General features: G+C 38.3%; 1 protein-coding gene across 5 annotated transcripts in view; it reads left to right on the plus strand.

Moving 5' to 3' along the window:
• The window catches only part of NR1H4 (nuclear receptor subfamily 1 group H member 4), a 76,566-nt gene that overhangs the window by 32,574 nt on the left and 17,167 nt on the right, over positions 1 to 26,825 (plus strand). For 2 of the 5 annotated variants that reach the window (XM_015070859.3, XM_015070856.3), the window contains 6 exons: positions 1,121 to 1,486; positions 15,691 to 15,843; positions 17,724 to 17,857; positions 19,932 to 20,030; positions 20,355 to 20,454; positions 24,148 to 24,294. In XM_015070859.3, the coding sequence (XP_014926345.1) occupies positions 1,121 to 1,486; positions 15,691 to 15,843; positions 17,724 to 17,857; positions 19,932 to 20,030; positions 20,355 to 20,454; positions 24,148 to 24,294 (999 nt within the window). The remainder of the gene's footprint in view (positions 1 to 1,120; positions 1,487 to 15,690; positions 15,844 to 17,723; positions 17,858 to 19,931; positions 20,031 to 20,354; positions 20,455 to 24,147; positions 24,295 to 26,825) is intronic. The other 3 variants (XM_015070860.3, XM_015070858.3, XM_027071007.2) reach the window with 2 other exon arrangements.

Below are 26,825 nucleotides of genomic sequence, written 5' to 3' on the forward strand. Positions count from 1 at the left end.
CTTGTACACACACACATACACCACACACATTATTTTTTCAATACCCACATAAATCTATGCATTATTCTGTAGCTTAATTTTTTCAAATAGTAGCACATCACAGAAACCTTTCTTTATCAATACATATAGATCTAAATCATTGTTTCATATTTACATAGTATTTCAGTGCATCACATCGTGTAATTCATTAAACCAGACTCCTATTGGTGGCTATTTAAATTGTTTCTGATTATAGTTCTTACAGATGTTCCTGCAAATGGACATCTTTACAGAAACATTTCACACAGATGCAAACCTGTCTCTAAAATAAATTTCCTTGGGGTGCCTGGGTGGTTCAGTCAGCTGAGCATCTGACTCTTGATTTCAGCTTAGGTCACAATCCCAGGGTTGTGGGATCAAGCCCCGCATCTTAAGCCTCTGCTTAAGATTCTCTCTCTCTCTCTCTCTCTCTGGTCCTCTCTCCCACTTGCATGCTGTCTCCCTCAATGAAATGAAATGAAATAATAAAATAAAAAGTTCCTTGCAGTGTAATTGCTGGGTTAAAAGAGTATTAGAGTTTTAGATGCTGAAAGATATTGAAAAATTACCCTCCAAGAATGTTTGCTTTTCTAAGAGTGTGTTCTGTCGAGCATTTTTAACCTTTACTCATTTGAGGATGAACATGATCATATTTTATATTGCAGTTTATATATTGGACTAACCAAGGGAAGTCCAAGGGGAGGAAGATAAAACTGTTTACTATCATGCTTTAAAGAATCACACATCTGAAATTATCCGAGAATTATTTAAATTTAAATTTAAATTTAATTATTGGTAAGGGTGAATGCATTTTTGTATGCTTATAAAAACACTTTGTATTTCTAAAAACAGGCAGTCCATTCAAATCCTCTATCCTTTCTTTCCATGAGGCTGTTGAATTTTTCTTATTGGTTTCAAGTGCTCTTTACATGTTAATGATATGAGTCTTCTGTCTGTCTTTTATGCTGTGGATATTGTTCTGAGCTTGTAATTTGTCATTAAATCCTTTTTATGGTGTTTTTGGGCTGTAAAAAAAGTTGTTAATATTTATATAGTTAAATTTTTGTCTCTTCTTAATTCCAGTTTTGTTACTCTTGTTCAGGTGTACTAACAGAACAAGCAGCAGGTCCTTTGGGACAGAATCTAGAAGTGGAACCATACTCACAATACAACAATGTTCCATTTTCCCAAGTTCAACCACAGATTTCCTCATCGTCCTATTATTCCAACCTGGGTTTCTACCCCCAGCAGCCTGAAGAGTGGTATTCTCCTGGAATATATGAACTCAGGCGAATGCCAGCTGAGACTCTTTACCAGGGAGAGATTGAGGTAGCAGAGATTCCTGTAACAAAAAAGGCTCGAATGGGTACAACAACGGGGAGAATAAAAGGGGATGAATTATGTGTTGTTTGTGGAGACAGAGCATCTGGATACCATTATAATGCGCTGACCTGTGAGGGGTGCAAAGGTAAGCTTCTTTGGTTGGTCATTTTCTCCTTGTTCAAGTTTTACTGTGTTGGTTGTTGAGATATCTCAGACTGGATTCTTCCCTTTTCCCAGATAAGTTCCCATTTTCTCCTCCTCTGCTCCTACCTGTTACAGATTTCTAGGAAAAGCCTTTTTAGAGCATTTAGTTTATATATAAACAAACTATTTCCTATTTATAACCTTACACATGGTTAAAAAGAATTTGTGGATTGTGGGTTTTATAGGGGTGGGAGGTTGTTATTTTTTATTTTAATTTTTTTAATGTTTATTTTTGAGAGAAAAAGAGAGAGAGAGACAGAGTGTGAGTGGGGGAGGGGCAGAGAGAGAGGGAGACACAGAATCCAAAGCAGGCTCCAGTCTCTGAGCTGTCAGCACAGAGCCCCATGTGGGGCTCGAACCCACGAATCATGAGATCATGACCTGAGCTGAAGTTGGACACTTAACTGACTGAGCCACCCGGTGCCTTAGGTTGTTTTCTTTTCCTTTTCTTAAAATTAAGATCAAGGAGAATAATACTTTATTATATAATGTATTTGTTATACCTCAGTAGTAAACTTATTAGTTCTCATGCTCATTCCCATTTTATAGATGAAGAAAGTGCAGCACAAGAAGTTAATCAACTTACTCAAGGCTTCACAGCTAATTAGAGGTGGAGCTTCAAAAGTATAGCTTATGAATCTAACTCCAGAGCATTTGCTATTAACCACTTGGCTACCATGTCTTTTAATCCTTGCCTAGTAAATGATCATTCTACTCTTTGAGCTATTTGGTCAAGGCTAGTATTGACTAATTCAGTGGCCAAAGTATTGGTATTGTCTAGGCCAAGGAAATAGACTCCTGAAGTCAGTAACCTGGGTCGGCTCAACTCCTTACAGATGAGCACTTAGAGAAACCTGGTCCTCCTGAGAAGAATCTGGGGCATCCAGGGTAACTGGAGTGAAACCAGTGTGCCTAGGACAACCCTAAAAAACACCAACTTTAAAAGCAGGCAGGGGAAGAGAATCCCCTAAAGGGTATAGAAGAAAGCCAGAGATGGGGGGCTACCAGGAAAGTGCAGGGTCATAGGACAGAAGGGGACAGAAAAGTGGTCAAAAGAGAACTTGTCCTTGGGTGAGTTCAGGGAGGAAAAGCTGGAGCTGGATGTAGATATAATTTTTAAGAGCAAAAAAAAAAAAAAAAAAAGCAGAGCTTTTTCATTGATTTTGACTTGAGACTTTGCCCCAGTGGTATGAGCAAAAGGACCAGAGTGCAAGGGAGGAGATGAGATGGGGCCAGGATGAGCCCGTGTGCTACATTAGGGTACGCAATTTTTTTTTCTGTAAAGAGAGAGTAAATATTTTAGCGGTCTCTCTTGCAATTACTCAACTCTGCAAACACGGCCACATAAAGAAGGGGCATAGCCATGGCTTTATTTAACTTACAAAAATAGGTAAGGAAATTAAAAAAAAAAAACAGGCAGCATGCCGAATTTGGCTCATAGGCCTAGCTGTAGTTTGCTGACCTTGTTCTGGACCAATGACTCTTGAGGGTGAGTATCAGCCTATTAACTAGAAGCTATATAGTGAGAGAGCACAAGAGTCAGGGCATGTATACAGGAAACATAAACTCATTTTGTGTAGCTGGGTTGAATTCAGTTTCAAGCCCTTGTGGAGCCTTTATTTCATTTAATTTAGGATTATTCTGCTCACCCTCACCCCCACCAAAAAAACTCTCACATTTCTCTGGGGTTTTGTCTAAATTCTGTGATTATCCAGGGTCAGGGAGGGATTGGGCACTGCAGGTGGGACTCTGGTCTCCAGTGTTGTTAACACAGTCCAGCATCTGCTGGGTGTTGTTCTAGCTGGTCTGCGGTGACCAGTGGGAAAGGTCTCTGAGGCTCCATCCCGGGGTCTTGAGTACATTCCTCCTTCCTGTCTGGCCTGCCTGCTGTCCTGCAACTCAGCTGGGGTGGGTTCCCGATGCTCCTGCAGTGTCGTGTTGGAAGACCTGGCTGCTCAGAGAAAACATGAAGCCATTTCATCTGCTCCCCTGCCACCCTGTGTGCAGGCAACATCCAGTGCCTCTCCGGGCTGTCTTCTGGGAAGGGTGCAAGAATTTTTCTGTTCTAGAACTCCTGAATGACATGGAGTTTCTATAATCTTTCAATACAAGCATCCCAGGATGCAGTCTGGGCGTGAAGAGGGGAAGGACAGAACTCAGGGCTTTTCACGTATCTAATATATATCTTGACTCTTTTTTTTTAACTTCCTCTTTCTTTATTTACCCTTCCCAACTTGGGGAAATTTAGTGCCTGGGATCTGAAGGCTCAGATTGTGGTGACTAAAAACCAATAGTGAGCTCCTTTGTGCTCTGTATATGTTCTCCTGAGGAAACAAATGAAAATGATCCTGGCTTAGTGGATAGGTAGGAGGTTCACAGCATAGGGTAGAGTACAAGGGGAAGAAGCAGGAGCCTATGCCAGGAAGGCCTAACAGCTTGGCCAACCCAGTCCCCTCACCTGGCACCCCTTGCATGTCTGTGCTTACAAGATACAAAGTGAATTTTACTCTTTAACTTTCCATCAAAGGGAATGTGTGAACTTTGGGGGTTCACAGGCATGCATTGAATCTAGACTCTGTAATTCTTGGCTGAGTATGCAAGTTACTTAATATATCGGTCAGAGTTCAGTGAAATAAAACAGAAACCAAAACTTCAAGCAGTAAGGAATGAATGAAGAAGAAGTTGGAAGGGCAGAGGAGCAGGTTCTATGCTGAGTCTCCAAGAGGATGCTTAGTGCACACACTTCAGAACTGGCCTGCCCGGACCATTGCTATAGTCAACAAGATGGGGAAACAGGAAGCTAACACAGAACTGTTGGTTCCAGAAAGACACCACCTTAGCTGCCATCTTGGGACCAGGAAGCTGCCTCCACCATAATCACTGGCTCTAGAGACATGGCGTGCCAGCTAAATCTGTACATGTGCATGATGAAGGCCCTGTGTCTTGCTTTTCAACATCCTCTAAGCTAGCAGCTGGAACCCAATATTGCTGCACAATTCCACAATCCTACTTGCCAGCAGAAACAACAGTCTTATAAGTGCATCTGTCTGGAAGAGCTTAAATCATATGCACAATGTTAGCTGCAAGGGAGTCTGGGAAAGATTGTGTCCAATTTCTTGCCTTTATGATAGAGAATGTATGATAGATTAGAAGTAGGTACAGTGGATATCCAGCTAGCCAATCCTTATTTTATGGACTATTTTGCTTCTCTGAGCCTCCCATCTGCAAAGAATGATAATATCAATTTAACAGGGTCTTTGTAGAATTCAGTTAAATTTTTATATTTTATAAGATTTTTTAAAGTTTATTTATTTTTGAGAGAGAGAGGGGGAGAGCAGGGGAGGGGCAGAGAGAGAGGGAGACAGAATCCCAAGCAGGCACTGTGCTCGAGTCCCACACAGAGGCTGATGTGGTACTCGAACTCATGGAATTGTGAAATCATGACCTGAGCTGAAATCAAAAGTCAGATATTTAAGCGAGTAAGCTACCCAGACACCCCAGATTTTTATATTTTAAAGATCCTGGGAGCTCTCTTCCTTTGAGACTTCACTGCAGACCTGTCAGACTTGTGATACTCATACACATACACACACACACACACACACACACACACACACACACAAACACACACGAGAAAATTTTTAAAAACTTAAAAACAAAGCAAAGATCATGGTTAACATCCTGATTTCATTGGTCTCTATATCTGTTTCTGTTAGAAATATTTTAATTTTAATGTATGTTTTATTGTAGATATTTATGGCATCAATGAGAGTCATTGCAATACATTTTTGAAAGTATAATTGCAAGAACACAAGTATAACGCATTGACAATGACTGCCATTTGCTCAGCACTAGATTAAATCAAGAGCTTTCTTTTCCCCCAGTTATCAGTGGAACATACAAAAATGTGCTAATGTCTGGGGATGAATTTTGATTCAAACTTCAAGCCTCAACTAACAAAACTGATCTGCATCTGACTGGAAATTTCAAATGACCGCATTTTTATATAGGTCACTGTCAGTTACATTCATTCGTCTCCAGGCCAGGAGTTTGCACCTATCAATGAGAGATTGAAAGAATTCTTAAAAGGCATTTTATGAGTAAATGGGTAACCTGTTGTCCTTTCGAACACATTCTGACTTAGTTCTGAAGTTGTAGAAAAGACTTGATAGTTACAGAAACTATTCTGGTATGTAGAATAGATGCAGAGTGTTTCCAGTGGGCACTTTGTTTATGGGTCAGGGCTGAGGTGCCCTGATTCACACACAAACCTCCTGAAATCCTATTTGACTTTGGGGTCTGATTTTATGAGATCTGATAATAACCCTAATGAACTCTATAGGTCAAACTAGAATGTGATGCAAGGGGGTGGGGCTTATGCTATTTTACTGCATTGGAAGCCTTTTGTAATAAGTGTTCTAAAAATCACCTGGGCGGCTCAGTCGGTTGAGCATCTGACTCTTGATTTCGGCTCAGGCCATGATCTCATGGTTCATGAGTTTGAGTCCTGGGTCAGGCTCTGTGCTGACAGCATGGAGCCTGCCTGGGATTCTCTCTCTGCCTCTCCCCCACTCTCGCTTTCTCTCAAAATAAATAAATAAGACTTTTTAAAAAATCACAAGAGTGGGATTCTGACAGCAGATGACCTGGATATCATCCGACCCTTCCCCCATGGCTGATTCTCTTCCCAGCTGTTCCAAGTTACTGAATATGTCTGGGCTTCAGACTTCTCACTTATAAAATGAGGATAATAATAAAGAGGAGGAGTAGGAGGAAGACCTTGAGAGGAGGATGATGGTGATGCTGCTCATAGATAAGATATATTAAATGATTATTATGTGCAGGCTTTATCTGGAGGCTTTGCATGTACTAACTCATGCTGCTCATAGATAAGATATATTAAATGATTATTATGTGCAGGCTTTATCTGGAGGCTTTGCATGTACTAACTCATTTAATCTTTGGGACATCCCTTTGAGGTAGGCACCTAGAGGCTGGTGGGAAGATTGAAGAAGATAATGTGTGTAAAGCAATTAACATAGTACTTGCCTATGGTGAACCTCTGTAAATGTCCACTCTTATTACTATTATCATTGAGTTGTGAAGAAAAAAAAATGAGACATTGTTTTTGAAATATCTAGCTCAGTACCTGGCACACTTGAGTGCTCAGTAAGCCTTAGTTATTGCTGCTTTATTGGTGAATTCTTACTATTTTATTATTGTTATTCTATTCATCTGGCCTCCCAAATTTTGATCATACACTATCTTCAAAACTATCTCTCCTCCTATTAATTAATTAGTTAAGTCTCCAGCTCCTGAGAGTTTGAATTCATTAATTCAATTCTTTATTCAGCAACCATATGCCAGGCACTATTCTTTTTTAATGTTTATTTATTTTTGGGAGAGAGAGAGAGAGACAGAGAGTGAGTGGGGGAGGAGCAGAGAGAGGGAGACACAGAACCCAAAGCAGGGTCCAGGCTCTGAGCTGTCAACACAGAGCATGATGTGGGGCTCAAATCCACGAACCGTGAGATCATGACCTGAGCAGAAGTCGGACGCTTAACTGACTGAGCATCCAGGCGCCCCTGCCAGGCACTATTCTAAGCATAGGAGATGCAATGATGAACAAAACAGACAAAATTCCAGTTCTCTTCATCACCATTTTAAAGCAAAGCAAGGAAACAGTTTATGTAAAATAGACAAAAAGAGAAAACAGTAAGAAAGAAAAAAAAAGATTAAAAAATATAAAAGCAACGAAATAGTATCAAAAAGAACATCCTTAAATAGTAATATGATGATTTCCAGTGGGCAAAAATGGAAATTTCAAATAAATATATAGCAATGATGCAAGACAAACCTAAGACAAAAATTACATTTAAACAAAGAAAAATGTTTAAGCTAAATACATAAGCAATATGTAAATATGAAAGTGGGACTAAAAAAACCCTCTAGTTGACATAAGCCTTCAACTCCTGGAGTTTGCCTACCTTGGAGTCTATATATTGCTCTTAAAGACGGTAAAGGCAAGCTAACGCAGAGCATTGTTACCCCTCCCTTCATTTTCCCAACAAAAGCACTGACCTCCACCTCTATCATCTTTGAGATGATCAACTATAACCCTTTCAATGAGGGGTTGAAAAAAACTCTATGTGACAGTTATCTCTTTTTTTAGAGAGGGACTTTACCTTTTGTTTTATTAAGTAAATGTAGAAAGATAGCTACCTATCTTTTCTCCTCCTGGGATGGGAAAGAAAAGCAAAAAGAGAGAGAGAGAGAGAGGAATCAAAGCAGCAAAAACAAAACAAAAAACAAACCCAAAAAACAAAAAAACAGACCCCAAAAAACAACAGGAGCAAGAACAAAGCATACTTGGGAATCACTCAATAAATTATCCTTTCATATTAACATTGCTAAAATTATTGAAAAAATATACATTAATGGGCTCAAACAAATTGGGGAACATAATGACTTTGTTTCTGTTATGGCATTCTGTTATAGACTGTTTATTTCATTTATCTTTATAATGGCTCCAGTAGATGGTATTATCATTTCCTTTTTGCGAATAAAGATACCAACACTCAGAGACTTGTCCAGGCCTCACAGCTATAAAAGATTGGGGTAGGATGGGTAGTCAAATCTCTAGGACTCCTGAGCTATACTTTGCCCTCTGTGTTGTCCTTCCTTGTATCCTTTTGTCAGTGACTTTCTGAAGACATTCAACACTAAAGCATATGCAAGGAAAATGAGTGTTTCAAAAGTTGGTTCTGTGTTTAAGGAAAAAACACACCAACAAAGAGAAAACCAAACGAAATCTAGATGATGGTGAATCTAAACCCATTGGTCATTTGACAGAATGGTCTCCTGGTGTTCTCCACCAATATACTTTCCCAAAGCACTCACAACTATGAATCATTGAACAACACTCACTTGTGTACAAAATAGAACATCCTGTTTTTAAAAAATGTTTATTTCTTTTTGAGAGAGAGAGAGACAGAGAGTGAGTGGGGGAGGAGCGGAATCCTACAGAATCCAAGGTTGGCTCCAGGCTCCGAGCTGTCAGCACAGAGCCCAACATGGGCTCAAACCCACAAGCTGTGAAATCCATGACCTGAGCCGAAGTCATGCCCAACTGACTGAGCCACCCAGGCACCCCAAAATAGACCATCCTCTGAGTAACTAAGTAAGGTTGTTAGCCCCTTGCACACATAGAAATGACAATCACTAGTCATATCACTTTTAAAAAATAAAGAATGAAGCATCTAAGTGTCTTCATTTCTAATTGTGATATACAAGAGCATTAAAATATATAATTTAAGAAGGGTCTTTGTGGAAGCTTGCCTTGCAGTGTCTTACACTTTGACCCTGTACCTTCTATTAATAGGTTAAGGTGAAAGGAGGAATAGACTCAAGAGTTGCCTCCCAGGCAAACTCCCACAAAGGCACTTCTCAAATGACTTTAGAAAGGACAGTCATGTCATTAAGGAGTCTCTGAGATTCCCTGTTCACCCCTCTGAGGAAGCTGTTTGTGTTTGTGCAGCCTGCTTTTAGCAATCTGGAGGGAGGATAAGATGTGTGTTGGACAGAATGTTTCAGTCCTTGTCTTCTAGGCCATTCCTCTTGAGCATCGCCCTCCCACTCTGGTTTATATCATTGCTTGAGACTGTATGCAAATACTACTACCATCCATGGCTTAGATGGATGGCAAACTTTTTGTAAAGGGCCGGATAGTCAATATTTTAGGCTTCATGGGTACTAAGGTCTCTGTCACAATTATTTGACTGTCATTGTAATGTGAAAGCAGACATGCATATAAATGAATGAGCTTGGCTGTGTTCCAATAAAACTTTATTTATGAACACTAAAATTTGTCAAAAATTTTACATACCAGAAAATACTTTTCTTTTCTCCAACCACTAATCATGTAAAAACCATTCTTAGGTTGCAGCACATGCAGAAATAAGCAAGGGGTGGAATTTTCCCTTCATGTTGTGGTTAGCTAACTCCTGGCTTAGTACAGGACTCCTTCTGAATGCTTGTAGGCCATGAGCATCTTGTATCTGAACTTGGAGTTTCCTCCCTTACTCCTAATCCTACATTCTTCACCTGTCTTGGGCAATGTTTATTCATAAATTTACTCTGTTTCCTAGCTTTCAGAGATTCATCAACATTTTTGATACACTGGGGGAGTTGTACTCTAACTCTCAGAGACTGCTGTTTCATGAACTTTTCTTACTTTGTGGTATTTTTGACTGAAGGGAGTATAGAAGTTTGACGCATGTCCTTTGGCTACTAAGTTGTTTGTAGATTTGACTACTTTGAAAGGATGTTAGGCAACTTCCCCAAGTAAGTCAAAGTCAGTCCTTTAAAAAATTTATTTAAGAAAAAAAGTCAGTAGGGATTGTAGTTGGTAAAAGTAAGTGTTGGAAAAGTCAGATGAATTTTTTTTGCCTGTATGTGGCTCCCCAACAGATTAAAGGGGGAAAAACTTAAAATTACTTATTAGCATTAACTAGTCAATAATAATTTTCATCACAAGAAACAACTGGTGTTGGAAAGGATGTGGAGAAAACGGAAACTCTTGGACTGTTGGTGGGAATGCAACTTTGTGAAGCCACTATGGAAAACAGTGTGGAGATTCCTCAAAAAGCTAAAAATAGGGGCACCTGGGTGGCTCAGTCAGTTAAGCATCTGTCTTTGGCTCAGGTCACGATCTCACAGTTTGTGGGTTCAAGCCCCGTGTCAGAATCTGTGCTGACAGCTCAGAGCCTGGAGCCTGCTTCGGATTCTGTGTCTCCCTCTCTCTCTGCCCCTCCCCTGCTCACTTTCTGTCTCTCTCTCAAAAATAAGTGAACATTAAAAAAAAATTTTTTTTAAGTTAGAAATAGAACTACGCTATGATCCAGTAATCACACTACTAGGTATTTACTCAAAAAAATAAAAAAAAAAAAACATTAATTCAAAGGGATACATGCACCCCTGTGTTTATAGTAGCATTATTTACAAAAGCCAAGATAGGGAAGCAGCCCATGTATCGTCCATCAATAGGTGAATGGATAAAGAAGATGTGGGGTATATATATATATATATATATATATATATACACAATGGAATATTATTTGGCCATAAAAAAGAATGAAACCTTGTCATTTACAACAATGTGGATGAAGCTAGAGAGTATAATGCTAAGTGAAATAAGTCAGTCAGAGAAAGACAAATGCCATATGATTTCATTCATATGTGGAATTTAAGAAACAAAAACAAATGATCAAAGGGAAAAAGAGAGAAACCAAGAAACACTCTTAATTATTGAGAACAAACTGAAGGTTATCAGAAGGGAGGGAGTGGGGGATGGGTGAAATAGGTGATGAAGATTAAGGAGTGCACCTGTCATGCTGAGCACTGGGTGATGTATAGAAGTGTTGACTCATTGTATTCTACACCTGAAACTAATATAACACTGTATGTTAACTAATGAATTAAAAGAAAGCTTAAAAAATAGTAATTTTCATCAATTTCATTTCAGAAGTGTGAGGGTTGCTTTTTCAAAAATAATAGTCTGAAACAGCTCCTACTAGGTGATCAGGAGTCTATTATCAATTTCTAAAAATTTCAGCAAGCAGCTCAGGGATAAGCGCTGAGATCTTTAAGAAATTGTGTGATGGAGACCAAAGCTTACCTTTGTATATCGGCTCCCTCCTCTCTAGTTTGTGGCCATTGCATAGTTTCCTAATAATGAATCTGTGGTGGAAAAGACACCTGGGTTGGAGGAGGGAGAATAGGGTGTTTTGAACAGTTTTGGATATAGAGAAGAAACCATGGAGCACTTAACACTTGGTGTGGGATTGGGGGAGATTAATGTCTAAAGACCATTTTTAGCAATATGAACTCCTTACTAGAAAGACAGCCTAATGTAGAACACAGAGTTTGGAACTGAACCTATCAGGTAAGTTCCACTGTTTATTATCTGTAGAACCTTGAGCAAGTGCTTCATCTCTCTGTAACGCAGTCTCCTTAGTTATGAGAGAGAGATAATAATAGAATCTATTTCATAGGATTGTTATGAATAGTAAATGAATCACCATAAGCAAAGTGTTTAGAACAGTGCCTGATACAAAGTAAGTTCTATATAAGAGGGTGGAGGAGTCCTTGTTATTCTACAGTGTGCTGAGATAGACCTAAAGCCTGACTCTATTTAAGCCATATTGGATGTAGAGATCACTAGTTATTCAGCTTTGTGCATTTGTTGCTGTGTAAAAAGTGTGGGAACCCTCAAAGTTTTAAACAGCCAATATTTTATTGATTTCAAAGTAATGGGTAGCTACTGTCAGTCACTAGAGTCTGATGTGTACATGTGCACTGTGTGCACATATGTGTGCACACTTACACATATGTATATAGGAGTTGTGAATAGGCTATGGTATGTGAGTTATATCTGTATAAAGAAGCAGAGAAGCAGAATGTGCAATATTATGCATATTTGAGGGATCCATTTTACTATCCTATAGCCATTCTCCAGGAATCCCCCAGCACTACACATTCCTCAGATGGCAATGCCAGGTCTGTCTACTCATCTTTCATTACCAGGAAGCCTCTGTTCCTCAGTGAATTTCCTTTCCATTCATTTTCAAATGACTTTTCTGGGCATTGTTAAATATGCACAAGATAGAGGCAGAGGTATGTGTATGGATGATTTGCATAAGTATAAATACAGTATATGTACCCATATTTAAGTGATATAATGATAGTATTGTGTTGCCACCTAAGAGTGAAAGCTAATTAATTCAGCTATTGAGATGATAATGATTTCTTTCTCAGTTAATACTAGAGTTAAAAAAAAACCTGCAGAATTGTCCTAGCACTGTTCCTTTGATTCATCTTGGAATAAGGAGGTTTATTTCTGTTAACTATTGAGCTATCAGTATCTATGGTGGTTTTAAATTGAATCATTCCTGGGAAGGGCTGAATATTTGTGGAAGACTGACTCAGGTCGGCTAATACGGTCATTGAGCTCAATGATTTGGTACCAGGAAATACATTTTTCCTTCCTTCCTTCCTTCCTTCCTTCCTTCCTTCCTTCCTTCCTTCCTTCCCTTGCCTAGAGTCTCTTTTAAAATACATGTTTTGGTATTTGCACTCCCAATATCAATGTTGATCTGAAGCACAAAATCTTTTTTTAGACTTTGTGTGGTTGGATTTGACATTTAGGAAAATGGTAAGATCTTTCCTACTGAAATTTACACCAGCTGACAATTTCACAAGCAAGTCTATGACTTTTTTTTAACCTTGCTATCTCTAACTTTTCCTTCTGCTTCTGTTTTTATGTTGAGTTAGTTACCAAGTCATGAGTTCCTCCCTTTCCTCTTCTCTTTTCTCACCCTCCAGCCAGTTCAGGCGCTAATAACCTCTGGGCTGGTCCACTTTTCTTCACCTTGCACCAAGGATTCTTCCCAACATGGAGGTTAGGTCACACCCTCTTCTTCCAAAATCCTCTAATGGTTTCTCTCTTTCTGCACGGTAAAGACTCAATTGTGGCATTGAAGGGCATTTATATTCTGTCCCACTACATGCCCTCACCCACCTCTCACTAATTCTCCCTTCATTCTACCCTTCCACCAAAATAGACTATCCACTCTTCCCTGGAATTTCCATAACTTGTTGCCTTTTCTCATTTCCCAGACTGTGCTTCCTCCCTCACAGTCCATGTTTCAAAACTCTACTTATTCTTCAACATCCAGCTCAAATTCTACTCCTTCCTGAATTCTCTGATTTCCCCTACCTGGAATTAATCAGGGCCATTCCTAGACCCTATAATGCCTTTTCCTCTCAAGACACTTGATTTCTAGGTGTTGAGACATTGTCATATTTATTTTACTAGAACAAATTTTTATTGCCTTCTGCAGGAAAAATTGTCATAACAAATATACAAATCTCCATGTCTGTGATGGAATTGCTGCCTCCTCTGAATGTGACAGTATGTTCATAAGCATATAATGTGGCCTTGAAATGATCACTGTTTCATCTACATTCCAATTATTTATTACTTAATTAACTATCCTATCACTCTATCTTATATTATGCTGTAAATGTACTTCTTCTCTGTCTTCTAAGTTGGAAACTCTGAGGACAAGGGTTGTCTTATTTATCTGGACGTCTCCCAGGTTAGAGAATGTAGCTTTCAGGTGGTAGGTACTTAATATTGTTATTCTATTCTCTTGTAACCTAAGAGAGACAATTATGATATAGTGGTTGGGAGTGTGGCCTTTGGTCCATGACTGCCTGGGTTTGAATCCTCCTAATCCACTTATTAACCATGTGATCATGGCCAAAATGCTTAATTTCTCTGTGCGTTTTCCCCACATGCTGTAATATGGGGACATATAATATTATCTTCATCATAAAATTGATATGGAGTTTAAATAACTAAATACAGGTGAAATAGAACAAAAGCTAGTGAGTGCTTAATAAATGTTAGCTATTATTCTGACAGACTGTTAAAATAGGAAAGACTCTTGCTATCTCAGTTTTGGCACTAGTTGCTACATCCAAAGTGAGCCCATCTTGTAGTCAGTAGTCAAGAAATGGTTAAAACCTCACCTAGTTTGAGGTATGAAGTGTGCAGGAGTTGGAAATTCTAGAGTATAGTCTTTAAAGATTTTGGAGCATGTGACTAGTGTGCTATAGATCCCATTCCCCACTGCAGAGGAGTGGGCAGATGGGATACAGATGTCTGCCTTGGGGACCACCACTGAAAGTATGGTACTTTTGTGAGAATTAGGAGAACGTGTCCCACCCTTCTCAGATGTAATCTATACAGTAAGGAGGCCCTCCTGCCCCAGGCGCAATGAAAGGGTCTTCAACAGGATCCCTTGAGGAGATTGATATGTATCCCTTATGGCTGAGGGACACAGGAGACTGGCATCTGACTTTCACCTGAGAAGATGGAAGGGCAGGAGGTATGGTGGCTGACTGCTTATGGGTAAGTGGGAGAGATTTCTCCTTCCAGCAGTTTGCTGGACCAAAAAAAGCTGGCACGGGGTCATTATCATCAGCTCATGACAAGAAGGCAACATGGAGGGACCCAGAGTACAGAGGATGGTGGTGAATTGCCAAATTCCTACATGCGGAAGAAGGAGATAGAAGCCCCGGGCTAGAATAGAGATGTACTTGTCCTCATTGAGGACTTGCAAAGGAATGGATCCCAGTGGTGGGCATTCTCTAAAGAACCCAACTCCAAGAGAGAAGGAGTCAATTTCAGAAACTTGCGGGACACAAGCCAGCCAAGTAAGCACTTTCCTGTCACTTCTTCCCATGCCTCCCCAAATCCTCTCCTTATTCACACTCCACCTTGAGTCTGGAAGTGTCAGAAATTATGGTTAGCCAGGTGGAGGATGAAGAGTAAAAGTAGAAAGTGGGAGAAAAAAGAAACTGAAAGAAAGGCATTTGTGTTCCCTCCCCACCTGCAGCTTAACTGTTGCAGTCTGGCAATGGTGGCTCCACCGTCTCAGGGGAGATGTTTGCTTTTAAATCAAGGTTGGCATTTGTATTACTGCACCAGGCTGGGCATGTTAAGAACTGAACTGAAACCTTGAATGTGACCTCTCCCAGTCTGCCTGGTAAACAGCAACTTGTTTTGCAAGGATTAGCACAACACTTGCTTCCAAGTCTGATCTCTTCACCCAGAACCGACCATTCTCCCTCCCTCTTCTGTCCCAGCACAGATCAGGAACACCTAATTTCACTTGTTTGATTGCTTGCATGGCTTTGCCCTCCACTAGGCTGTAAACTCAAAGAGGGCAGGGATGACTTACTCACCTTCGGACCACCAGCATCTAGAGCTCACTGGAACACAATGGTCTTCCAGTAAAGATGTAATGAAAGTAACCATTCTTAAAAAAAAAAGCAAGATTTTCTCTAAGAGAGGCTACAGTTCAAACATGTCTTTATCTTTGAGATAGAGATTGAAAAGAGCAGGCTTCTGGAAGTCACAGTGCAGTTGAAGTTATCTGTCACCAGTCCACCTGAAGATTGCCTGGGTGTTTGCCGGGGGTTCCTGAGAAAATGCTCTGGCATCCCTTAATCCTAATATGTTTTTCTGAGTGGAAGTTGTTAGGATAGTTTTTATTCCTTTCTGTGTTTCTTTCACAGGTTTCTTCAGGAGAAGCATTACCAAAAATGCCGTGTACAAGTGTAAAAATGGGGGCAACTGTGTGATGGACATGTACATGCGAAGAAAGTGCCAAGAGTGTCGCCTAAGGAAATGCAAAGAGATGGGAATGTTGGCTGAATGTATGTATACAGGTATTCACATCAAGCAATTAAATTCCACTAAAAATCTAAGGAGGCAGATGGCAGGTAACTCACATGATTAGAATGGTACTTCACATATTAAAGAAGGGATTTACTAAGCCATCAAAGTTCTTGAAAAGGGTAATGAACCACTGAAATTGTCCAAAGTGTCAGCTAAAGAGCATTTTGTTCACCTGAAAGAAACAGTTTTTTGTTATTCATTGTTGCAAGGAATCATATGTGGAGTGAGGTGGCATTAATCTACAGTAGCTTCCAAGAATGATAGCAGTCTAAAAGTTTTCTCCAAATGTGATTTAATATCTTTCTTATTGTTTAATTAGCATAAACATTCACAGTTGTGGGAAAGATTAAGAATGCTTTATAAAGTATAACTGCCTCTGAATTGTCTAAATAGAGTTTTAAACCAAGTCATTTTATTAGTAGTCCTTCTTCTCTTAGTGCAGCTTTGAACCAATTTGTATAGGTTTACACAGGAAATTAACTACTGTGAGTTTTAATATAATTTGGCCCTTTGATCTGATAAAAGAGACACTGTATTAACTGCTGGCTTTGTGAGGAACCATAATCTTCATCAATTTGGAATGCATGCTAGTATATAATGTATTAATTTTTCATTCTGCAAATTCTACAGACCACTCAGATTTTGAGATATGGCCCATTCCTCCTCAAAAAACAAATGACAAACAAATGTCACCAAGGGGATGATAACATTCAGGGAGGGAATGCCACATGGAATAAAAAGCCTTTGGAAGGTGACTCCAATTCTATTGTTCCCAAACTGTACAAGCAACTGGGATGGACCCAGAGAAATAATGTGTGCATGAGGGGGAAAAATAGGTCAGTGTAAATAATCCAGCTCTGGTGGATGAAAGTTTTATAGTAGATGATCACTATCTCCTCTTAGCATATGAAACAAGAGACTGCAAGAGGGATGACTGCTGGAATCCAATCCTGCAATGGAAATGCTTACTTTGATACTGGATGGTTCATGTTGCTCATCACTTAAATATGAACTTGTTCCAATGGAAGCACTGAGGACATTTTTCAACACTCCACTTATAGAAGTCTATCATATTATTTATGAACACAAACTTGTCCAGTAACAGATGCAGAGCTTTCATCTGATCTTGTAAAATAAATGCCCTGGACAAAGAAATTCCTGGAATTTCTCATTAACATTGGAGAATATGGAGGTTAAATGGGACTATGGAAGATTGTTTTGCATTATTTTTTATAGCTCTGTTAAGTGTAAATTAATGATGATATTGCATAATTATTCAGAAGAAAATTTCAAAGTCCCCTTGACTTATTTTCATCTCTATGTCCTCAATAATTTATACAGTTCTGAAAATTAACAAGATTTAAAAATTTTCTCTGAAGGATGTTGACATTTGTTTTACACAGCACGTGTTTACTTATGTGTGTTTAATGTGAAACTGAATATGCTTTTTATGGTACAATTATATAAACATGGATGAGAATAGTATTAGTTGTGAAACACTAGCTTTCAGAGTCCACTAGACTAGGAATAGGGAGGGTGTTGTTCCCTTTTTATTTACTGAATATCTTGCATTTCTACAATGCTTTGGTATTACAAATTCTTTATATAAAGTCCATTTTTTTAAAGAAGACCCAATTATACTTAATCTACACAAAACTCTTAGGTAGATATTACTTCTGTTTTACAAGTGAAGAAAGTGAGACTCACAGAGGGATAAATTTCTTGTTCAAGTCCAAGTCTTAAAATTCAAAAGGGCTAGAATTAGCTCTGTGCCAAATTGCACAGATGTGAGCAGACTACACATCAGCTGCCTCATGACCACGCACCCACTAGAACTTCATGGTGAAGTCTCTGTTTTTTATTTTGTCAGGCTTGTTAACTGAAATTCAGTGTAAATCTAAACGACTAAGAAAAAATGTGAAGCAGCATGCAGATCAGACCATTAATGAAGACAGTGAAGGTCGAGATTTGCGACAAGTGACCTCGACGACTAAGTCATGCAGGGTAATACCATGCAATGGTGTCGGCTAAGCCAGAAGGAGCTGAGCTTCTGGCATGTAGTGATTAATGTGAAATGTTGCAGCTTGGGAGTGAACAGTCAAATAACTCTTGAGGCATCTTTGGTGCAAAAAAAGGTGGTTTTATTAAAGCATGGGACAGGACCTGTGGGCACAAAGAGCAGCACGGGGATTATGAGAAATGACTGATTATACACTTTCAAGTTGGGAGAGGGTTAGAGATAAGGTTAGTCTCTAAGGAATTTGTAAGCAAGTGTCCAGGATCTCCAGGGGTCATTTATATTGTCTAGTAAACCCTTGTCATGAGACCCTTCAGATGTATATCAGTGGGCAAATGCTTGGAGGTTGATTGCTAACATATATCTTTGGGGGTGGGTAGAGATAAAGGAGGTTTCCAAAGGGATTTTTATATGTTAAAGAAGACTTACAGGATCCTGGAGGTCGGGCTAATGTCAAACAAAGGTTGCCTTTTGCCTCTAGTGAAGTATTAACATTGAGGCAGTTGAGTTCCTGGAGGAAGGTCACCTTGCCTGTCCCAAGTACTTGTCAATGGGCTGCAAAGAAAATTTAATTTTTTCTATATTTCTTTTGCCTTTGTTATCCACATCAGTGATCTGGTTGGGAGGCTTTAAAATTAGAGCCACAGCCACAAGCAGAATTTCATTTCAATTGTGTATTAAATAGTTTTCTTTTTAATCAAGAAAGTAATACCTGCTTTGGTCTAGAAACTCAAATAATAGCAGTAAATCAGGTAAAAAAGTGAAAGTTCTCCATTTCTCTGGCTCCATTCCACTCCTACTACCAAGAGGTTGCCAGTAGAATTAGTTCAGTGTACAGAATGGATTTTTCAGGTTGAGTTTTGATGACCTTTTTCTTTTTCCTGTCATTGAGAAGGGAGGCCTACAGTGGGAAGGAGATGTACTCAGTAGAGGTTTGCTGATTAGTCCCTATCAATGGGTAAAATTGGGTGGATACACATCTGTGGAACAACAGAGAGAAGCCTTTCCCAATGAATTCACAATTTTCTTATGCTCAAATTTCTTATGCAAGAAGTTCTTTGAACAACTTGAGACAAAATAGAGGAACAGCATCTTGGATGATTAACTAAACACATTGTGATAATCCACAGGGTATATGGAGGAAATTTAATTTGCCATTAGTTGAGAAAACAAAAATCCATGATTATTTAAGTCACACTCTTCTTAATATTGATTGTACTACTAACAAGGAAAACTTCATCCACATTTAGTTTTCCAAGTATAGTATTTTGCATTTATTTGAGAAAAAAATAATTTTATATCAAAGTGTTATTTTGCCATAGTACTTCATCAATAACACTTTTTGGTATAAGGAAGCAAAGAGCTGACACAATTATCCACACTCTTCAAAATGTGCTAGTAAAGGAGAAAGTGATAGTTGGTGTCTGAATTGTCCAGATTGATGACTTTCTATTTCAGAGCTAGGTAAACATTTTTTTTTTTTCTGTAAACGGTCAGATATTTTAGGCTTTGGCTACAAGGTTTCCATGGCAACTATTGAACTCTGCTATTTTAGTGTAGAAGTAGCATATATAACACATAAACAAATGAACGTGGTTGTGTTCCAGTAGAGTCAGGTAGATTTGGTAGATGGGCCATAGTTTGTCAACTCCTGCCCTATATGAATGCCCTTAATTGGATTCTCTATTTTATATGTGGGAACTTTTCCTTAGCGACTAAACCTTGAACTTTCACTGAACTTCTCTATGAATGGGGTTGATAGGGTTCAAATCTAGACTATTATTTATCCCCAAGATATACATGAAATGAATATTTTGTTATCCTTATTTTACAGATAGAAAAATGAACAATTTGGGACCCATTTAGTGAATTGTGATATGCTTGACCAAGGACCCAGAGTAAGCCATTACAGTGCACACTGTATCAGAGTGCATAGTTCCTGCCATATTTAGGGCTTTTATCAATAATTTCTGAGATTAGTTTACTCCAGATGAATGTGCATATAGGAAAAGTACATTACAACCACCCTCCCTAATACCTTTTATTTTTTTGCCAGTGTAGGAGAAAACTGAACTCACCCCAGATCAACAGAATCTTCTTCATTATATTATGGATTCGTATAGCAAACAGAGGATGCCTCAGGAAATAACAAATAAAATTGTACGTACAAATATCTAAAAATGCATAGGTTGAAAGTTAATATTTTCTATATAAGTTATATATGAATTTGTTACTTTGAAATAATTAGAGCTGAGAATTCAAGTTAGCATATAACATTTAGCATTTAAACTTTTAGCAGCATTAGACAAAGAACAGACGTTTCATATCTATCTTGGTAATAGTAATTGCTCTCCAAGGAACTGAAAAATATAAGCTCGATCTTAAATTTTATTATCCAAATCTTATTCTTTAGTATAATGATTTTGTGTTTGATTTATCCTTTTATCTACTTATTAATCATTTGCTTTTCTTCTTAAAATTTAGTTAAAAGAAGAATTCAGTGCAGAAGAAAATTTTCTCATTTTAACTGAAATGGCTACCAGTCATGTACAGATTCTCGTAGAATTCACAAAAAAACTTCCAGGTATTTTTTACATGTATATGCTATACTGTGCAATATTCTTGTGACACTGAGAAAGTCAGGTCTGTTGGTCGTAAAGTAGAAATTATCTCACATCTGATTTAAATTAATATGTCTAACTACTATAGACTGAATGGTTAGAGCCAGATAGGATATTTCAAATCACTTATAATAATTTTTCCAGATTGATAGACTAAGAAATTGAGACTTTGTGAAGTTGTCGTTCATGCATTTATTCATTTAATAAGCACTTGTTGATACGTATTCTATACTAAGTATGTAGCTAGTGCCTTCAAGGGAAGTGATTTAAGAAAGGCTATAATAAAAATATTATATACAAAGTGCTGTTTGAACAGAGAGGAAGTTGTTGCTATTTGTACCTGAGAAAGACAAGGAGACCTCAAAGAAAATCATATTTTAATTGGGTCTAAAAGAAAACGGAGTTGTCCTGGTGGTATGGAATAGAAGGAACCTTCCAAGTCGAGAGATCTACTTGTGAAAATATAATGAGGCATGGACAAAAATAGGATTATTAGAGATGGAAAAATTCAATGTGGCCACAGCATAATGTGGTAGACTCCTTGGTTAGGCATAAGGTTAAGTTGGTGTCAGATTAACAAGGGCTTAAGTAAGGAATTTAATTTTCATCCCCTGAATGGTAAAGAGTTTTTGGTGGTTTTTTGTTGTTGTTTATATTGAGAGGGAAGTGATGGGATTTATGCTAATACAGATATGACTTGTTCCGTTTTGTATAAGATGAATTTGAATGAGGAGGGACCAGAGGCAGGAGGATCATTTAGGATGCTATTGCACCACTCAAGGCAGAAGGCTTGAAATAAAGCAACAGCACTGGGAGATGGAAGAGGAAACAAAATGAAGAGAGATTCAAAAATCAGTAGAGCTTACTGAACAATATATTGTGGGACAAGGGAGAGGAATTTATCTATAGTCATTTGGATGGGGCCAGTACAGAAACTGGAATTCAAGATTCTTATCTCTCAGCTTCCCAATTCCTTTGGCTACATTATCAATGCTATCTCAGCCAATAGATTTAAGTTGTTTCGGTGTTTTAAAAATATATTAGTACAATAGAATTCTATGATCTGGAAGAGTATAATAAGAGTCTCATGCTCTAGCAACTGAGCTAGCCGGGCACTGGAAGAGTAAAATAAATACCTTGTATAACAGCACAGCACTGTAATATTAAATTATAGAAGGTAACTTCTGATGTAAGATTTTAATTAGGTTAATTTGTCTTCTTTGGCCAGCATCATGCTATTATTTTATTAAAGTGTCATGAATAGACATAAGCCTACATAAACTCATAAAATGTGAGGAGGAAGTTCTCATTTTCATTTTAACATTAATATTCTCTCACTTCTTTATTACAATGAAAGAGGAACTTAATTTGTTATATGCTAATTAAGGTGACGGGAATCTTGATCAAAAACAAGATTATACAAGAGTGAAAGGTGTGGGAGGAGGAATTGGGAATGGGAGAAATATATTTTTGGTTGTTTGTGAAAAGAGAGGTTTTCAGTTCAAATGGTCTGTTGGTCTTGAACCACAAAATAATTGAAGAAAAAAATCTTGTTCATAAAAGGTAGCTTATCTGAAAGCAACAGCAATATCTAACACATCTCTTTATTTCCAGTGCTTAGACTAGTTCCTGAGGGGGAAGAAAGAGTATAATTAATGTGTGTTTAATGAGTCAAGCAGGGGGACCTGGCTGGCTCAGTTGGGAGAACATGTGTCTCGATCTTGGGGTTGTGAGTTTCAAGCCCCAACTGTAGAGATTACTGTAGAGATTACTTAAAAATAAACTTTTAAAAATGAGAAAACAGAAGGAAAAAAAATACAATAGGAAATAAAAGACCAAAACTCCTGAGAAAGAAATTTTAACAGTACTAGTAATATAGTTAAAATTAATATTTTAACAATAATTATGGAAATGACAACATTAATAAAAATAACAGTAATAGTGATATAATACCAATAATGAAATGGTGTGGGTTAAAGAGATGAATCATTTCATTTTGTAGTTCATGGTGCACGACCTGTGCCAGGCACTGTCCAGGGTGCTGGAGACCCTGCAGGAATGGCTTCTGCCTTCAAAGGAGCTCTGAGATAGTGATTCTTTTTTTTTTTAAGTTGAATTCTTTCTTTCTTTCTTTCTTTCTTTCTTTCTTTCTTTCTTTCTTTCTTTCTTTCTTTCTTTCTTTCTTTATCTAGTTAGTTAGTTAGAGGGAGGGGGGTGGAGAATTTCCCAAGCAGGTTGCATGCTGTCAGTAGGGCCTAACAAATGATGCGGGGCTTGATCTCATGAACCCTGAGATAATGACCTGGGCAAAAATCAAGAATGGGATGCCTAAAATGATTGGGCCACCCAGGCACCCCTAAGATAGTGATTCTTAAACCTTAACATTACTCTCTTCTCTAAACCCCATTTCTATTTAATACTTTTCTAAGCCATCTGGACCCTGATGGTATTAGTTTATCTTCATAAGTGTGTTATGTGTATGTATACATGTGCATAGGAGCTTATGTTTGTTTCCCATTTATTCAGTTATCCAATTATTCAACAAATAAGTCTTGGATATCAATTATGTGCCAGGTACTGGGGATACAAAAGTGAACAAAACAGGCAAAGTCTCTGCCCTCATGAAGTTTATACTCTATTCGAGGTGGCAAATGATGAACAAATATTCAGATAAATTTATTATGTCAGGTAGTGGTAAATTCTATGAGTAAAAATAAAGCAACTAGTGGGGTTAATGGGTGGCTCAGTTGGTTAAGTGTCTGACTTCAGCTTGTGTCCATGAGTTCGAGCCTTGCGTCAGGCTCTGTGCTAACAGTGTGGACTCTGCTTCAGATTCTCTGTCTCCCTCTCTACCCCTCCCCTGATCACACACTTTCTGTCAAAAATAAATAAATAAACATTAAAAAAATAAAGCAGATAGGGGCTAGTGAGTTATGGGGAGTAGTATTATTTTAGTAGGGTCACCTTGAATATAGGGTCTCTGCATATAGTTGGGGGAGTAAAGCATTTGGATAGCTGGGGAAGGGCATTTACTCCTGAGGCAAAGCAAACTTGTACGTTCACAGCAGGGCCATGAGTCAGTGTGGCTGGAACACAGTGAGTGAGAGAAAGGAAGAGGAGGAAATGATGTCAGAGAGGCTGTGGCATACAGCCTGGAGACTGTGGCATACAAGCCTGGATAAGGACTTTGGATTTTCCAAGTGGTGTTATATTCCTTCAGGTTGTCAATTCCTTCCCACGGCTGGATACATGTAAAGATTTTTTTCTGGTCTGTGGATGCTTCCATTCTTCAGAGTTGACCCTGTATCACCAGATGTGACTAATATAATGGCTAAAAGAGAATCTGTTTGCTTCTAACTTCTGAGTTACTTCATCTGAATCAGCCTTTACTGCCATTATATGTATTTTTGGTGTGGATAGGACATTCTTTTTTACCCAACTTGTACAACAAATCCTACTCAATAAGATAAAAGTCAGCTTCTATTTGGGACAGAAAAATCAATTTTTAGTGACTCAACCTGACTACCCAATCTTAAAACAATTACAAAATAACTTTATGGAAATGTTTTATCAATGGGGATGATAATGATGATGAAATATTGTTATATAGCATTCACAGTTCCTTGATACTTGATTTGATTATCATCTTCATCCAGGATTTCAGACTTTGGACCATGAAGATCAAATTGCTTTGCTGAAAGGGTCTGCAGTAGAAGCTATGTTCCTCCGTTCAGCTGAGATTTTCAATAAGAAGCTTCCAGCTGGACATGCTGACCTATTGGAAGAAAGAATTCGGAGGAGTGGTATGTGATTTGGTTAATGGTAAAGAGTTTGCTCCTGCAAGTAAGCATTCCATGAAGGCAGGCTTCTTACCTATCTTATGCAAAGTTACATTCACATTGTGACTAGTATGGTGAATGACTCTAAAAAGATATGTGTTAAATAGATGAGGCTTTTTGTTTTTAATTTTTTTAATATTGATTTATTTTTGAGAGAGAGACAGATAGAGTGTGAGTGGGGCAAGGGTGGAGAGAGAGGGAGTCACAGAATCTGAAGAAAGCTCCAGGCTCTGGGCTGTCAGCACAGAGCCTGATGTGGGGCTCACACTCATGAACAGTGAGATCATGACCTGAGCTGAAGTCTGAGCTCAAGTCTTACGCTTAACCGATTGAGCCACTCAGGTGCCCTTAGATGAGGCTTTTAGAGGGTTGCTTCACATGTCCTTGTAGTAGCAAAATACTAAAAATACTCTTTGCCCTATACTAAGATTAAGGGCCAAAGGAGGAATTTTTAGAAGTTTGGAAAATTAGATAGAAAAACATAGCATAAAGGAGTTGGGATTATTCAGTCGAAAAAAAGATTCACTTGTTCAAAATCTTCATGTATGAAAGACTGTGGCTCAAACTATTATCCATCCCTATTCAAAGCAAAATAAAAAGAATTATTAATAGCAACATTTATATATCATTTAATTTATATATCATTATCATTAGGTTTTAGACACTGTTCTAAATAATTTACATACATGATTTCATCAGAATCTTGCAAAGTCTTATGAAATAAGTACCATTATTATTCAAAATTTATCGATAAGGAGACTGACACAGAGAGTGGTTAATAAGTTTCCCAGAGACAGACAGGAAGTCTGACTTCAGAAGCTGTGTGTCTAAGCCACTATGCTACATGTCTCTCAAGAGACAAAATGAAATAATAGTATGAGTTGAACTTATTATGGAGGAATACTGCGACAGAAAGGGTTAAGAGACATTGCAATAAATTTCCTGGAATTCTGTGCAGTTTATCTTAGAAGAGTCTTAAAATAGGATAAGTACTTGTTTTCCTGAGATACTTTCTATATGGGTTGGGAGGGGAGAGATGAATGAGAAGAAATGATGTCTCAAGATCCTTTCTTCCCAAAGTATCCTTCTATGAAAGACTAGAACAAAGTTTAGGTACTTATAAAATCAGTGTTTTAGAACAGAGGTTGGAAGGAAAGTTTTTAGGAAGTTCTGCATTTGTTATATAAGAAAAATAATTGAAAAATTGGAAATTATTTTTTAAAAGCAGCCATCCCATAGTCATTGTGTTTTTTTAAACACTGAAAGTATAATTATCATTATTGATAGATTTAAAGAATATACATTTAAAATATGCATTATTTGTATATATCATTGATTTACTAGTTTAACATGTACTTAAGGGCAAGCGACTATGGAGGCAGTAAAGAGAGGAATCAGATGTGTTCCTTCTCCTATGAAGCTTACAGTCTAGTAGGAAGACATGAACTTTACATAGGTAGTTATAACAAAATGTGGAAGAGAACTGAGAGAAAGGTGACTCCTAGTTGGTAGGGCTCTGGAAGATTTCACTGGCAAACTGGGCCTTGAATGATATTAGATGTGGATATTCAGGATAGAGGTACAAGAAAGAAGGACCAACCCAAGCAAAGGATTGAGGCAAGAAAGCCCAGGTTATGCATTCAAAGAAGAATGAATAGTTGAGTTTATTTAGATTAAGGGTTACATTAAAGGGAAATAGAATTTCTAAAAAGAATCAAATGGTTGAGGGCCTTGAATGCTGGGCTAAAGGTTTTATTCTTTATTTTATAAGAAATAGGGGATACTGGGGCACCTGGGTGGCTCAGTTAGTTAAGCATCTGACTTTGGCTCTGGTCATGATCTTATGTTTCATGGGTTCAAGCCCCGTGTCAGGCTCTGTGCTGACAGCTCAGAGCCTGGAACCTGCTTCGGATTCTGTGTCTCCCTCTTTCTCTGCCCCTCCTCTGCTCACTTTCTCTCTCTCTCTCTCTCTCTCTCTCTCTCAAAAATAAAACACTAAAAAAAAAAAAAGAAACAGGGAGACACTGAAGATTTTTGAGCAGAGGAGGAAAAAACATCAACATCATGCTTTACAAATCTTCCAGCGACACCAGTCAGAAGGCAAAGGTTTCACGAATGTGCTGCCAGAAGAAATGGAAAGAAGGGAAAGGATCTGACAAATAGATTGTTGGAGATTTTCACCTTTTGAAAGACAGTGTATTATAAAGAAATATAGATTCTTGTCCTGGACAGATTTTATTTTACGTGTTCTGAAATGTACAGTGTGTGTGTGTGTGTGTGTGTGTGTGTGTGTGTGTGTATCCATCCCTCCATCCATCTGTCCAGGATGCTGGGAGTAAGGGAGAAGAATTGAATCAGGTAACCTCCAAGGCACCATCTAGTTGTATAAGTCTTACTGGTTGCCTTCTCTTAACTAATCAATATTTCTGATTGCTGGTTTAGCCAGTCAGGCAGGCAGCTCCTTGAGTATCTTGATTTTTTTTTTATTGTGGTAA

The sequence above is a fragment of the Acinonyx jubatus genome, chromosome B4, assembly GCF_027475565.1.
Source record: "Acinonyx jubatus isolate Ajub_Pintada_27869175 chromosome B4, VMU_Ajub_asm_v1.0, whole genome shotgun sequence".
Lineage (NCBI taxonomy): Eukaryota > Metazoa > Chordata > Mammalia > Carnivora > Felidae > Acinonyx > Acinonyx jubatus.